The sequence below is a fragment of the Chrysochloris asiatica genome, unplaced genomic scaffold (assembly GCF_000296735.1).
Source record: "Chrysochloris asiatica unplaced genomic scaffold, ChrAsi1.0 scaffold00160, whole genome shotgun sequence".
NCBI classification, from domain to species: domain Eukaryota; kingdom Metazoa; phylum Chordata; class Mammalia; order Afrosoricida; family Chrysochloridae; genus Chrysochloris; species Chrysochloris asiatica.
Window position 1 is genome coordinate 2,333,337 of NW_006408678.1, and position 16,866 is coordinate 2,350,202.

At 41.5% G+C, this 16,866-nt stretch overlaps 1 protein-coding gene across 1 annotated transcript in view; it reads right to left on the minus strand.

The window, feature by feature from the left end:
- STAB2 (stabilin 2) overlaps positions 1–16,866 on the minus strand; it is a 241,210-nt gene that overhangs the window by 105,078 nt on the left and 119,266 nt on the right. Inside the window, 7 exon segments of the mRNA XM_006871122.1 lie at positions 276–471; positions 2,736–2,831; positions 4,362–4,418; positions 7,151–7,279; positions 11,330–11,461; positions 15,707–15,814; positions 15,904–16,002. Coding sequence (XP_006871184.1) covers positions 276–471; positions 2,736–2,831; positions 4,362–4,418; positions 7,151–7,279; positions 11,330–11,461; positions 15,707–15,814; positions 15,904–16,002 — 817 coding nt within the window.

Here is a 16,866-nt window from a genome sequence, read left to right on the forward strand (position 1 = left end):
AAGCTAGAGTAGAACTGTCCCTAAGGTTTCTAACGATGTAAATTTTTATGGAAGCAGACAGCCTCATCAGTCTCCCGTTGAGTGGCTGGTGGGTTTGAACCACCAACCTTGTAATCTGCAGCCCAACAGCTAACCCCCAGTTCCATCAAGGTGATAGAGAACAGGTTGGAATCCAGCCTGCCTGGAGAGTACATGTCCAACACCTCTTTTCTTGTATTTTCCAGTTGGTTTCCAGCACTCAGGAGCCTGACTGGCATGGGGAGGAAGGTACCCACCTTGGTCACAGTGGATCCCATATTTGCCCTCGGTGCAGGTCTCACAGGCCGTCCCATTGAAGCCCTCTCCACATTCACATATTCCTGTGCCATTCACTCCATCCAAGCAGATTCCATTTCCAAAGCAGACGTTCCCGGCTGTCCCTGGGCAGACTTGGCACTGGGGACCGAAGAAGCCTGCACAGCATTCTCTTGTCTGAAATGGAAGCATAGAGTGTGATTTACACACCTCCGTGATGTTTTTGTCCACCTCTGTGTAGAAGCCCTGCTTCTGTGACTCAGTGTGTGTCCTGGTCTGTGATCCCACATGGTGGGGTGGTGGGAGACTCCTGGGGGCTGGGGGAGGCTAAACCATTTCCAGGGGTGCTATAGACTGGACTGAGGCTTCTGCTGGAGGGTAGGAAAGAGGGAAAGGACAAAGGTAAGTAACAGAATAGAGAGGCAGCAGAAACAAACTAAATGGATAATGCTGGAAAAGCAGGGGACCAAGGAACCCGTCCTATTCCCACCCTTGGGCCCCTCAGTGTCCTGTGTTGTTTCATCTAGTAGTCACCTCTGCAGGGGACACCTTGGCGTGTTAGGAATGAGTCAGAGATGTCCTGGATGATGTGCTTGGTTTGGGCCTAACCTTATTCCTGAGTGCATTAAAACACAGTCTCCTGCAGTCCCAAACTTTGCAGCTCAGAAGCTAATGGATCTGGCTTCTAGCAGGATGTTGTTGTTAGGTGCCCTCAAGTCAGCTCTGACTCATAGCAACACTGAGTCCAACAGAAGGAAACACTGCCTGGTCCTGTGCCATCTTCAGAGTTGTTACTGTGCTGAGCTCACTGTTGCAGTCTCTATGTCAATCCATCTCACTGAGGAACTTTCTCTTTATTGCTGATTCTCTACTTTACCAAGCAGGATGTCCTTCTCCAGGAACTGCTCCCTCCTGATAACATGTCCAAAGTATGTGAGACAAAGTCTCGCCACCCTTGCTACTAAGGCTGTACTTCTTTAAAGACAGATCTGTTTGTTTTCTGACAGTCCATGAAATTATTCAATATTCTTTGCCAACACCACGATTGTTACTGTTATTAAGTGCTGTCACATTGGTTCTGACTCACAGCAACTCTGTAGAGGGTTTCTGAGGAGCATCTTGTGGGTTTGAACCACTGACCTTATGGTTAGCAGTTCAGTGCATATCCTACAGTGCCACATGGTGGAATGGTAGGCATGGGTGAGGGACCCAGGACAAGAAGTTATAAAGAAAGCCCTTTCCTGAGGAGCCTGAAGTCATGGAACAGAGCCACCAGCTTCTTGACTTTTTCCTTAGAGATTTGACCACTTTCTATCTCTTGCTTAATGTACCAGACTGCAAAGCTGTTTGAACTGCAAGGTTGGTGGTTCAAGCTCACCAGCTGCTCCTTGGAAACCCTATAGAGGGGCTCCATGAGTCAGAGCTTGCTTGATGGCACTCAACCACCCAAGAATACCTATTGAGTCCTGGTGTGGCGTTGTGGGTTAATGCACTGGACTGCAAAGTCGGTTTGAACTGCAAGGTCAGCGATTCAAGCTCACCAGCTGCTCCTCAAAAACCCTATACAGGGTCGCTATGGGTTGGAACCGACTCAACGGCACTTCACAACAACAAGCATGCTCCCAGTACTGCCCTCTTATGAAGACAGGAAGTTCTCTTAGCGTCTCAAGCCCCCCTATTTCTTTTCTTTTTTTAAAAAACTTTTTACTGTGAATTAAGTGAAGGTTTATAGAACAGATCATCAGCCCTACAGTCAACAAATCACACACTTGGTGGCATTACGATGATTGCAATCCACTCCACGTGCCATCAGTTAACAGTGGTTGTTGTCGTTGTTGTAGTTATGTGCTGTGGAGTCGGTTCTGACTCAGTGAGCCTGTACAGGGTTTCCGAGGCTGTAAATCTTTATGGCAACAGAAAGCCTCATCTTTCTCCCAGGGAACAGCTGGTAGTTTCGAACTCCTGACTGTGAGATTAGCAGCCTGATTTGTAATGTGATTACATGCTGTGGAGTCGGTTCCTACTCACAGCGACCCTGCATAGGGTTTCTGAGCCTGGGTGCAGAAAGCCTCATCTTTCTCCTGTGGAATGGCTGGTAATATCTACCTCTATTCACTTTATTATTTTTTCCCTTCTGCCTCTTGCCCTGGCTGCCCTGTAACCACTATAGAATGTTCATGTAACAGGAAAATCTTTTCTTAACTCTTTACAACAGTTCAACCCACCAATTTCTTCCTCATGCAAATAAATGTTCCTGTTGCTTGTACCCAGTTCTGAGTTTTCTGACTGCCACTATGACTTTGTGTGCTAATGAAGATCACCAGGAGGGAGAGAAGGAGGCAGAATAAACACAGGCAAAGGCGTTTGGAAAATATAACACATGATTACATCTTGCAGTACTGCTGCAGTAATTAGGAGGATTATTAAATCATTATACTCACAATTACAGTTTTTACACATTTTGGCTGGCACCCAATGAACGGCGATCGCTTTCCCAAGAAATAAAGGGTATAGATACATCTCTTAATCTCATCACCCTATGAAACAGTAATGATTATATCAGTTTTGTTGGTTAAGATAAAAACATATATTTTTTTTTTCAATTTTTTAAAAGCAAGTTGGTGGGTGATGTGCTACTGTGTCTCCAAGGAAAAGGTTGTTCTATGGAGAGTGACAGCTTTCTGGTACTTCTTTTCCAGAAAGAAATCAAAACACAATGTTAATTGTCAGGATAAGCACTGCAGCATAAACACTGGACGGCTAACAGTAAAGTCAGTGGTTTAAACCCACCTGGAAAAATCCAAATAATTATACCTTATGGTTCAAGCTCACGAGTTGCTCCTCAGAAACTGTATATAGGGTGGCTTTGAGTCAGAACTGACTCCACGACACTTAACAACAATAACAACAAAGGTGGTCCTGGAGTCCCTGCGTGTGCAAATGGTTAAGTGCTGGGCTACTTACAGAAAGGTGGATGGTTTGCACCCACCCATGATGCCTCAAAAGCAAAGTCTTGTAAGTACTTCTGGAAAGTCAGCCATTGAGAAGTGTCCGGAACACAGCTCTACTCTGACACCTGGTGTCACCATGAGTTGAAATTGACTTGATGGCAACTTGTTTGGTTATTGTCAAGTGCCATCAAGTTGGTTCTGACTCATAGAAACCCTGCATAGGGTCTCCAAGGAATAATAGCTGGTGGGTTTAAACTACCAACCTTGTGGCTAGCAGTCCAGTGCTTATCCAAGAGCACCACTCTATAAGAACAACTTTTCTCTAGAAGACTAATGTAAGCTAAGCCGAATCAAAGAGTAAACCCAGTAAAAAGTTCCTTCCCGAGGTGTACATTGATTGACTTGAAACTTGTTTTTTATTTATTGATTGATTTGTTCAGGAAATTATTAAAAAGACTGCTTACCAAGACATATAATATACATGATTAAATTTCAAGTGTAAATCAGCATTTAGTCTTGTGCTAAATTACTATGGGATGGGCAGGAATATTTATCCTTTATAGTGGTGGGAGCATTATTATTAGGATTTGCATTTGTAATAAATAGCTATAAGAAAATAGATCAAGAATTACTTAAAAAGATGGGTCGATTTCACTCATGGCTACAATCTGTTTCCTTAGAGGAAGTTGGTTGTAACTTCAATTCTAAGAACAAATCAGTCAGGGAGAATTCATTCAAGCTGAATATGGTTTGGAATATGGAGTTTATCTTCTCTGATAAAGACCTCTTGCTGCTGTCCTCACTGACTATAAGGATATGAAAGATGTAGAAAGTGAAAAACCCATTTCTGCTATGTGCACTGGTTGTTATGAGCCAGGTTTTTATTGATTTATTCAGTAAATTTTGCTTTGGTACATAAAAACAATAGTAACAACAACAATGACAGAAAGTGTTCAAGACTGTATTCAAAGATTTATACAATATAACAAGTTACAATTACATTAAGACCAAATAAAGGGATTGGGATAGTAAAAATGAGGTATGCTTAAGATTCATTTTCTAAATTGGATCTCCCTTGGATCTGAAAACTTTGATCAAAGTGGACAAAATACTTACGAGTGGTTTAGTTCCAAATGGGCAGATTGGTGCCTGGGAACACTTCCCACACTTGCCCTTGGTAAACAGAGGCAAAGAAGACAAATCAACAGTGAAATTGATTTCATTTCAGTACAAAATGAGGCTGTTGGTAGTTTCCAGATCTTGCAGCTAAAAGATTTAGGATGTGAAACTGAAAATTGGAAAGATATTGGGGAAGACAATCTGGTCAACCTCTTTCATGGTCTTTGAGGCAAGCACTTCACCTACCATAGATTTCAGGTCTTGGATGTTTGAGCATCGTTTTTCTCCATAATACTCTTCGGAGCCTAATAGCCCTTTATACAGTGTAGAGTTCTTATCTTGTTTAAATCCTCAGTCCCTGAACGACTATACTTATTGACTGAAATCTGCTATTTATTGACTTGGGCCAGATTCAGACTATGAAGATGTGTTACATATGGTACCCAGCCTGAAGGAGTGCATGGTTCAATTGAGGGGTGCTGGGTGAAGACAGCCCACAGAGATACTATTACAAGACAAAGGAGCACAAAAGAATGATAGAAACTCTTAAGTGCAACTTGTTTCTAAAATAGGAGAAAGCTAATATGTCTCGGTCTTAATTTGGTACCTACTGGACAATAGAAAAGCCCTGGTGATGCAGTGGGCTAAATGCTGAGCTACTGACTACAAGGCTAGTGGTTCAAATCTACCAGCTGCTCTGAGACTGAAAGATGAGGCTATCTGTTCCCATAAAGATTCACAGTCTTAGAAACCCTAAGGAGCAGGTCTACTCTGCCCTATTGTTGTTAAGTGCCATCGAATTGATTCTGACCCATAGCGACCCTGTCGAGGGTTTCTGAAGAACAGCTGGTGAAATTGAACCATCAACTTTGTGGTTCAAACTGACTTTGCAGTCCAGCACACTAACCCACAGCGCCACACCAGGACTCTGCCTTATGGGGTTACTGTAAGTTGGAATGGTCTTGATGGCAGTGAGTTTTTTGGGCTGAAAAGTAGCCTCTTTAGAGTTCTGGTTCTGGGGCCAGGCTGGCTGTGAAGTCTCTATGCCTCATTTTTTCCAATCTGTAAAATGTAACTACTTCATACGGTGTGAGAATGACATGAGTTAACACCTGTAAAATGCCTGGTACTAAAGAGTTCCCAGTGCCTGTCAGTAGTTATCATATGGCTGTGTTGTACTATGATTTCACTGGAATGAAAAGTCATATTGGAGTCTAGGGATACTTTGCAGGTTATTCTCTTGACCACAAACATATCACTTTATCTTGTTGCTATTAAGGACTGTCGAGTTCGTTCTGAATCATACTGACCCTATATAGGGTTCTAAGCAGTGGCTGGAGGGTTTGAACCACTGACCTTGCAGTTAGCAGTCCACTGCTTATTCTACAGCACCACCCTAGGATGCCTCACTGTATCATTGTTGTTGTTGCATGCCATTGAGTTAGAACCCTACATAGGGTTTCTGAGGAGTGGTTGGTGGGTTTGAACTGCTGAACTTGTGGTTAGCAGTCTAGTACTTATCCTACAGCACCACACAAGGACTTCACTTTATCTTCGTGGTGGTATGCTGTTGAGTTGGTTCCAACTCATGGCGACCCTGTATAGGGTTTCTGAGGCTATAAATATTTATGGGAGCAGAAAGCCTCATCTTTCTCCTGTGGAACAACTGGTAGTTTTCAACTGCTGACCTTGAAGCTAGCAGCCTGACTCATAACCACTATGCAGAGCTCCTTCCACTTTATCTTGTTGTTGTTGTTGTTGTTATGTGCCGTAGGGTCTGAGACCCATCAGTGTCTCTTTGCCCAGCTGATGGCAACACCCATCATGCTTCCTCTAACTTTTTCAGAATTTTCTTTTTGTACAAAGAAAGAGGTTTATTTTACTGAGATGGGGGTAGAAGAGAGTGATCAAGATATGCATCTATAATTCCCCTTTAGCCATGTCCCAAGAAAGAGGAGGGAGCAGATAGCCCCTCTTGGAGTTCAGCAAGAAAGGCAAAATGCCCAACTCCATGAAGGACCCATAGTATGTATCAGTTGGACCCCCACATTTTTATGTGCTTCCTCTGCGTAGAACATTCCTTTCTTCTTTACTTGGTCTATCCCTACTTCTCCTTTAGTAACACCCTAGGGAGCCATGTTGTAGTCCTCCAGCTGGGTGAAGCATGATTCCTCTGTGTCCCTTAGCATATAATAACTGCTCAGTAAACATCAGTGCTTGTCATTACTGAAAGATCCAAAGCCATCCCTTTTCACTGGAGTTAAAAGCCTTCATTAGTGCATCCTATATTTCACTGAAGTAATCAATTTCCATATTTCCTCCTAGGAGACTGATGCCTTCCATTGGTTCACCATATTCTGCTTGCTATGCCTGTACAAGATATGGTCCAATTACCTCATGTGACAGGTCTTGCTTCAGAATCCTGCTCAACACAACCCTCCAGGTAGCCTTTCCCAGGCACTCAAGATACAACCTATTGCATGGTGGTGCTGTAGGATAAGCACTGGGCTGCTAACCATAAGGTTGGTGGTTCAAGTCTACCAGCAGCTCCTTGAAAACCCTCTAAAGGGTCCCTATGAGTTAGAACTGACTCAATGTTGTTGTCATATGACAACAACAACAACATGGAGGGTAGGTTTCATGTCATAAATGTCTTTGTAGAGCCACAGACTGGTATGCTCTTTAGCACATGAAAGATACTGATTCAGTTATTTTTTTAATTTAAAAAATAATAAAAAGCAATCCAACATTATTTAGCTACATCATTGACCTTGGTTGTAACTTACTTGAACAATTGTAGTGTCATTAGTATCACATCTATTTTTCTGAATTTCCAGAACTTTCTCCAAGCCATGGATCACTCCCTTGTCAGTGGCTGCATTGGTGTAGTTTATGTGAACCTCATTTACATAGATCTGTGAACAAGAGGATTAAATGTGAATTTTTATTATAATGATTTTAAGGGGCTGGGAAGATGGGGATTGGAGGATACCAACATGAAAACAGCCTAATGAATGCCGTTGCCACCATCTAACTATGTAACCTTGGGCTAGTTGCTTCTCCTTTTGGAGCTTCAATTTTTTTCTTTAGTATAAAGATGGCGGTTGTAGTTATCTCTAAGGTTTCTCTTGAATCATGATCATTATCTTAATGCCTATTGGAAAGGTGGTCCCATGAACATGCTGAGTTGTGCTGTAAACTGGGGTCCCAGTGGTGATAATATTTCCCCAAACCAAGACATGGAGAATGAATCTCATTACCTTTTTAGAATGTCTCTACTCTGTGGTTAATTTGAAAGCAGTCCTTAGAAAAGCTACCTGACAGTTATATAAGAATAAAATAACTAGCATTAGAGTTTGTAAAATCTCTGTGATCAAGACAGTGTGACATGATTTCCCAGTACGGAGTCTCCATTACCCTGTGTTTCCCTCAGGGCTCTGTTGGAATGCATGGTACGTTTGGTTCTACCTTCCCCTAGTAAGTCAGTAAGAGTCTAATATGGGGTCTATGTCAGTATCAAAATTCTGCCAACTCACATTTTAGTTTTGAGTTGTAATTTGTTTTGTTTTGATTTTTTAAGGCAGGAATACCTTATGAGAAATTAATGCAAAATAATGAACCCATTAATTCATTCCTTAATATAACTGGGAGAAGCATTTCTTTGAAAAGTTGGGCTCTGTTGATCTAGCACTGCTGAGGTTGGGAGTGTTGGGGCAAGCTATTGTACTAAGCAGATACAATGTTAGTATCCAGTAAGAGCTAAACATTTAAAAATAACAGCCCCAACATACTCCACTGCAACAAGATTCAAGTGACTCTAATGTGAAAAGAGACTCTGAATCTTGCTCTCCAGTGCACAGATGCTAAAGCAAATGGAGTAAGTGAGGAGATATGTGAGCCGAACAGAATTTTTCAAAGGCCAGCTGGAGAAGACAAAGTCAAATATTATAACAAAATGTGCAAAGACCTGAAGTTAGAAAACCAAAAGGGAAGAACATTCTCATCAATTCTCAAGCTGAGTAAACTGAAGAAAAAATTCAAGCCTCAAGTTAAGATATTGAAGGATTCTATGGGCAAAATATTGAGTGATGCAGAAAGCATCAAAAGAAGACAGAAGAAATACAGTGAGTCACTGTACCAAAAAGAAATGGTCGATGTTCAACCATTTCTAGAGGGGGCATATAATCAAGATCCAAGGATCCTGAAGGGAGAAGTCCAAGGTACATTGAAGGCATGGGAATTGATGGAGTGCCAATTGAAATCTTTCAACAAACTGATATGGCACTGGAGGCACTCACTCATGTAAGCCAAGAAATTTGGAAGACGATTACCTAGCTAACTGACTGGAAGAGATCCATATTTGTGCCCATTCCAGAGACATGATCCAATGGAATGTAGAAATTATTGGACAGTATCACTGATATCCTACACAAGTGAAGTTTTAGTAGATAGAGATAGTGCAAAGATGGCTGCAAACATAAACTGACAGAGAACTTCCAGAGGTTCAAGCCAGATTCAGAAGAGGATGTGGAATAAGGGATATCATTGCTGACATCAGATGGATCTTGGCTGAAAGTAGAGAATACCAGAAAGATGTTTACTTGAGCTATATTGACTACGTAAAGGCTTTTTTTGATTGTGTGCATCATGACAAGCTATGGACAACACTGAGAAGAATTATGAGTATTCCGGAACACTTAATTTTGCTCATGAGGAACTTGTACATAGATAGACCAAGAGGCAGTTTTTTTTTTTTTTTTTTTTTTTTTTTTAACCAGATCAATGCAACACTGAATGATTTAAAATTAGGAAAGGTGTGTGCCAGGGTTGCATTCTTTCATCATTTTAATTCAATCTGTATGCTGAGCAAATAATCCAAGAAGCTGGATTATATAAAGAAAAATGTGGCATCAGGATAGAAAGAAGACTCATTAACAATCTGCGATGTGCAGATGACACAACCTTGTTTGCTGAAAGCCAAGAGGACTTAAACACTTACTGATGAAGATCAAAGACCACGGTCTTTGGTATGGGTTGCATCTCAATGTCAAGAAAACAAAAATCCTCACCACTGGACCAATAAACAACATACATATAAATGGAGAAAAGATTGAGGTTTTCAAAAACTTCATTTTGTTCAGATCAACCATCAATACTTATGGAAGCAGCAGTCAAGAAATCAAATGATGTATTGCATTAGGCAAATCTGTTGCACAAGACCTCTTTAAAATGTTGAGAAGCAAAGATGTCAGTTTGAGGACTAAGGTGCGCCTGACCCAAGCCATGGTATTTCCAATAACCTCAGATGCATGTGAAAGTTGCACAGTGAATAAAGGAGACTGTAGAAGAATTGATGCATTTGAGTTATGTTGTTGGAGGAGAATATTAAAAGTATCACGGACTGCCAAATGAACAAATGAATCTGTGTTGGAAGAAGTACAGCCAGAATGCTCCTTGGAAGCCAGGATGGCCTTCGTCACTCATATTTTGGACATAGTATCAGGAGGGACTAGTCCCTGGAGAAAGGATATTGTGTTAGGTAAAGTGGAGAATTAGAAAAAAAGAGGAAGATCCCCAGTGAGATGGATTGGCACAATGGCAGAAGCGATTGGCTCAGGTGTAGCAATGATTGTGAGGTTGTCCCAGGACCAGGCTGTGTTTCGTTCTGGTGTACATAGAGTCACTATGAGTTGGTACCGACTAGATGGCACCTAACAACAACAGCGTGCAACAGAACTGACTCAACAGCACGTACCAACAACAGTGTATGTAATATTGTAGTAAACACTAGGCAGTCCCTAGTGTTTACTTGGAGTCACATGTATTTCCACTTGGATATTGGGGTAAGTTATGACTGAGCTCCATAAAGATGTTCCAGGGTCTGTGTGCATTTGGAAAATAGACACACACTTTATTGGTGGTGTCATATGGTGATTATAATATAAATTTTCCAGACTTTCAAGATGATGAGCTTTTTAAAATACGATAGCAGAACTTTTGATGCTGTAAAACTGCTGATTTGACATTAAAAAAAATCTGAATCACCCAGAGAATTATGGACTGCCTTAAAATTTTGATTTAAATTTAAGTCTATTCCTGTAGAAAAAATTTCTACACCTCCCTCCATTTTTTAAAGAGAAAGTAAATGAGTACCAATAAAACAAAGCCTTTATTATAAGTATAATTATTGACCTACACCCAAGAATTTTCAAGCAAATAGAAAATGAACTTGGCAGTACTGAAAATGATTCAACTATGCATCTCCATATGATGAAATAAAAGACAGATAAAATGAAAACAAAATGAAAGGCATCAATAATAAAATTGCCATTCCTGTAGAAAAGAAGAAAATGTATTTTAAATGATTTTCTTAAAGTTACTAGTACGCAATAATCTGAACACAGTTACATTTAAAATACATTAAAAATGGAGTCTAATTTTTTTTTTTTTGCATGAATTCTCAACACATAAAGATATAGGTATGCCAAAGCAATACTGGATGACACAGGTCTAGTGGTAAGTTGGCCCTAAGACTGCAATCTCTACGATCAGTGAAATTTGATGATAGTAATATTAATTCACTTGGCTGCTCAGTCCTTTGTATGTCATTAGGTTCCTTAGGCCCTGAATTCCCTCTTCTTGGGAGTGTAGTTGGTCATTTCAGGCTTCCTTCCCTCTTAGAGATGTCATGCGGACTGTGTTGGATTTATCATACCACTGACTGCTAGGATTTCAATACCTTAAATTTCATAAGGTTACTCTGATTATGTGAAGGCTGTCAACAGGGAAGATGAATGGGACTTGACAATGTAGTTTGGTCACCACTTTATGGTAAAGCAGCCTCTTTTGTATAAGGCTTAGGAAGCAGTGGTGAGATTATCCCAGCACAGCAATTGTGCTGGATAATGTGGAAGCAAAGACTCTCACTGTTTTAGAGGAGTGGGGTTTAAAGAAAGCAAGTGTACCTGGTCCTTGTGGATAGAGAAGCCAAGGAGGTGGGAGAAACCAAGCAGAGTCTCCCGGTGCATGCCGTTGTGCAGGTCATTCTTCAGGAGTTTCTCTTCCAGGACCACGTGGTACTTGACAACATCCTCATTCTGGACAAAACACCAAACTGAAAGTCAGCCAGTCATGTAACAGGTTTGGCCAAAATACCAGGCATTTATTGAACTAGAAGCTTTGCTTGAGACACCAGGACACAACAGATATCAAATGCCAAAATAATTTTTGAAACAGATCACCTGGGAGAATTTACACATTTTCTAAGCAGAATTGTCAAAAACTTGTTAGATGACTCTAAGTCTCACACTAAGGGTATGAGAGTTTGGAAGGAGAATATAAAGACTATTTATTATTAATTGATTTTTATAGAATTGAGGATGAATAGAGAGGTCCTATACCCCAGCCTGCCTTTCATCTCAAGGGTCACGAGAGGAGGAGGCTCAATGGGACGTTTTCAAGAATTTGGTCTGTGTACCTTGCAGATTGGGTGAAATGTGGACTTGGGTTTGATTCAAGTGTGTCAAATCTTGTAATTCGCAGATGACTGGCAAGTTGTTTGGTCTCAGAGTGAGGAAAGTTGTTGCGCACTGGGGTAGGCCTGCATCCCGGAAGTTAGTGTGGACAAGAGCATGTGTGTGCCTCCTGAGGATCAGCTGTATGCCACAGCTGAGCGCACTGGTGCTGTGGGTGTTATCCAAGATGGCTGACTAGAAGGGTGGACAGACTTTTCCAGAGGAAATAATGGATATGAACTCTGGATTCTTCAGGTTTGAGGAAGAAATAAGTGACTGTAGGCATAGAGTACTTTCACGTAAGGTCAAAGAACAAGTCAGAGGTCATAGATGATGTGTGGCATCTCCAAACAGCTCAAGGAAGTGTCCAGGAGACAGAGTAAGCATTAGTGCTTATGAATCGGGGTGCTAACCTCAGGGTCAGCAGTTTGAAACTACCAGCTGTTCCTCGAGAATAAGATGAAGCTCTCTTCTCCCAGCCTCGGCAACCCTACACAGGGTTGCTATGAGTTGGAACAGACTCCATGGCACATAACAACAACAACAAAAAGTCCCAGAAAGTGCAATGCCATAATATGACACCACCAGTCACATCAATACTTTTCCCATCTCTGGAGATCTGGATGGGGTTCAGGCTGCCACCTATGGTCTTAACATAATGCAGCCTCCTTCACTAGGCACGTTGTAGCCCCATTTTACGTATTCTAATCGGTTATAGGCAGAAGACGGACTTACAAGTTTTCTATGGTGATGTTTCTGGCTATTCCTTTCTCTCCCCCTCTAGTGTCTATTTTATAATATAATGCAAGGAAAACCAAGATTCAAAAGACAGCCAAGCATCTTAACATTATTCCCCCTTTTTCCCCATTCCAACCATGTCAGATCAATACTTTTCTGCCCTCTTAGTGTCTCTTCTGAACCACTGCCACTTCCTGTTCCTCAAGTTCAAACCTGGTGAAACCAACATTGCATTTCATGAAACAGGGCAGGGCGTGGAATCATATGGGGGAAACCCTATGGAGCACAGTTCTACTCTGACACATGTGGGGTCACCGTGAGCTGGAGTTGACTTGAAAACAACTAGGTTTTTATTTTCATTTGAACAAAGGCACTAATTGAGAAATGTCTTTGGTGTGTTCAGGATCTGTGAGATAACCACTCTGGTTAGATCACATGGTTTCTGCCGAAACTGGAGACCAGGTGGGAAATAGTGCTGAGCTCAAGGGTAGCTTAGAGGGAGGCACTCTAATTACCAGCTCTTATCTCATTAGCATCTTCATTTTAGCCACCCTTGTGTAAAGATATGGAGTCCTGGTGTGGCACTGTGGGTTAATATGCTGGACTGTAAAGTTGGTTTGGACCGCAAGGCCAGTGCTTCAAACTGAGCAGCTGCTCCTTGGAAACCCTGCATAGAGTCTCTATGAGTTGGAACTGACTCAATGACACTTAACAACAACAACAATATATAAAGATATAAGTGAAAATAATATGGTGGTCATACAATACAGCTCTCATGTTGGGGGGGCAGCCTTGGTGCCCTTCTGGTGCCAGTTTATAGAGTCAGTGATACTGCAGCCTTAAATGCTGGGGGAGGGGCAGTTTGGATTTAGTCCTTCAATAACTGGGGACTTGCTGAATTCTGAGCCAGAAACTGACAAGACTGAGGCTATTTATTATTTTACAAAACCCTTTGATAAAGTTTGGCTGTTTACCCCTGGATATCTGGAATCAGGAACGACAGAGAGAGAGAAAAGAAGAAGACAGAGAAGCTTTACTCCTCCTAAGTCCCTGCTTCTGATGACTCAGATGCCTGGGACCAGGGAGAAGCCAGGGAGGGAGAGGAGGTAGTTGGTCACTAGGTATTTTTTCTCCTAATGTGTCTTAATCTGTGAGTTCTGCTGGAACCTGTTTTAACATGAGAGCAATATGAAGATCATACCAGATTCCTGGGACATGTGCATGTGGAACCAAGTGTGAGTTCTCAATTGTGCAGCTCTGGCATAAGATCAGCATGTATTAGGGAGTCTCTTCTAGTGTGGATAAGCACTGAACTGTGAACCACAAGGTTGGTGGTTCAAATTTACCAGCTGTTCCTTGGAAACTCTATAGAGGATTGCTATCAGTTGGAACCGACTCAATGACACTAACAACAACAACAATGTATGTGTTTGAAACTGCTGGTGTGGCACTGTGGAAGAAGCATGGGACTGTGAACCACAGGTTGGTGGTTCAAACCTACCAGCTGTTCCTTGGAAATCCTGGCAGAAGCCATGCCATCAAGGAATGGAACGGCAAGAGACCCTAAACATGAAAAGCTCATTGTTTAGCAAAGCGACACTGAGTGTCTCCTCGGATGGCAAAGCCCCGAGGGGAACCTCATGCTGCAGCCTTGCAGTTCTTGTTTTTACCTTTTGTGCATGGCTCAATTTTGATCTTATTATAAGAAGTTCTTTAATAATTTTCTATATATTCAATTGATAATTAGCTATAATCATAGTAAAAATTAAGATTACATTTAGACACTCTCACACTAAATTTTAATCATGTAAAGTTATAATAGTTGCTTTTTACATCAACAATAAGTCTCACCATTAGGAAAAACCACATCAGGTAAAAGCTTTTCAAGTTTAAGATTATATCCTGCTTAGTAGACACTAAGGAACCTGAAAGAAACAATCTTACAATAGAGCAAGAGACATTGCGGCACCAGAAGATAGCAATGAGCCAATGAAGAGCTGTGGGAACACATAGAAATGTGGGTAGAAATTTAACTAAGAGGTTTTGGGAAATTATTAGTATAAGGGAATTGCTGCTTTGTTTTTGACTATGAAACTTTAGATACTTTTATATTCTTATTCTTAAATCTATTATAAATAACCGACATGTACAATAGTCATGGTAAAAATACTGTTGTGATTATGGATTGTGATTAATGAAGCTATAAGAAGTGGTTGTTGTTGTTAAGTGCCGTTGAGTTGTTCCCTCGAGTCGGTTCCGACCCATAGCGACCCTGAACAGGGTTTCTGAGGCTGTAAATCTTTAGATGAGAGTAAAAATGCAAGTTAAAATATAGAAGTTTACTTAAAAGTTGATTTGCCATTCTTGGGAGGATTAGCGAAGAACAAAAAGAGTTACGGAAATAAACCCAATGTTATCAGGATAATTAGGGGATGCAAAGGAACAGGATAGGATAAGAATTAAGGGAGTGTTCTGATGTTTCTTTTTTGTTCTAACCTGAATGTTTGTTGAACACAAAGAATGTAATATTTAGTTAAATTGTAATTGGTTATATAGAGTATATAAGAAGAAAAAAAACTTTTGAGTAATACAGAGAAGTCATCTGCCTAAATAAAGAGAAGTCATCATCATCTGCCTAAGACTCACAACCCATCAACTCTGTCTATGTGTGTGTGTTTTTCGCTGACTCCACATCCCCCTGCGAGAACCCCCTAATAATTTGACGAGGCTGGTCCCTGGCAAAATCCTATACAGGACTGCTATCAGTCGGAACTAACTCGATAACATTTAACAATAACAACAACGCATGGGTTTGAGACTCCTAGTATGGAGCTGTAGGATAAGCATTGGACTGCTAACTGAAAGGTTGGAGGTTCAAACCCACCAGCTGTTATTTGGAAACCCTATACAGGGTCGCTATGAGTCAGAACCAACTCAATGGCACTGAACAACAACATATGTGTTTGTGTGAAGTGTTTAATGAGCAAGTCTTGAGAAAAGAGTGAAACGGTATTTAACAGATGGCTTGACAATGTTGAATGCTTGCATTCTTAGAAAACAAGTTCCCTGATTAGCGTCCCCAATACCTACTAGAGTGGCAGCCTTCTTCTCCCTGATGTACCTCTCGATGGCGTTGTTGTTGGGAGCAAACACTGTGTAAGCATCGGCTGCCTCGATTGTACTAGCCAGGTTATAGTGCTGTGATGGAGAGAGACAAGAGTGTGTGAGGGGCTCTCCACTCCCAGGTCACCTGAGCAAGCTGGTCCTGCAGAGAACATGGTACTTACAATGATGTAGCTGCGGAAGATGGAATAGTCGGGCATCTGGTCCAGTCGGGTGAGCAGGTTTGGTAAGGAGCCAGTTAGGCTTCTTTGTGGAATCAGAACCTGGCAAAGGAAGCCCAAGAATTCTGTGAGCACATTTCTGTAGGACTTGCTGCTTGTCAATGCACACAAACATCCAAACATCCCGTTAATCTCTATAAATGGTCAAAAGAATTGACATTGAAGATGGTTTAAAGTTTACACACAAGCTAAAAGCATTCTTGGGTGCTGTTTGACAAGGCTGGAAGGTCCTGGAAGTTGTCATTAGTTCATTTAAAAAAAAAAAATGTTTTATTGTGAATTATGTGATAGTTTACATGGGAGAACATTGGTTTTACATTCATTCTATCGTATGTCATCTCATTGCCATGGTTACAATCTCCTCCATGCAATCCTTCCTCCCGTGCCCCCATGTCTTCAGCACACAGTCGCTCTCCCTCTCTGGATCTAAAGTCTCCAGCTGCTCTATCGCTCCACATCATCATCTCTGGCTCCATTTCAGGCATCACTGCTTCTCTGGGTAGGGTCCCGCTCTCTGCTCTTCTCCCTTGATGGTCCTAGGGACCTCCGCTCCTAGACTGAAAAGTTAATCACTCCCCTCTTTGCTATAAAACGTCCACCTTTACATTTCCAACCCTCACAATCAGTCCTGATAACAATTATTCACTATTGTATCACAAGAGACCCGTCTGCATTTCATTGCATCAGCTCCGCCTGTTCAGATTGAATACTATGCACTGGAGATTCTACCTTCCTCCAGGCCCTCTGGATCTAGGTTCCCTCTTGAAAACTTGTAAGCCAGTCACTTCTTGCCTTTGTAGCCCTCCACCCCCCATTTTGGGTAGCCAATGTCCAAGTTGCCCATCCCTGTCTACTCTGTGTGTGGAGGGGGTGGGAATGATTCTTGCTGTTAGGACTTGTTTCCTC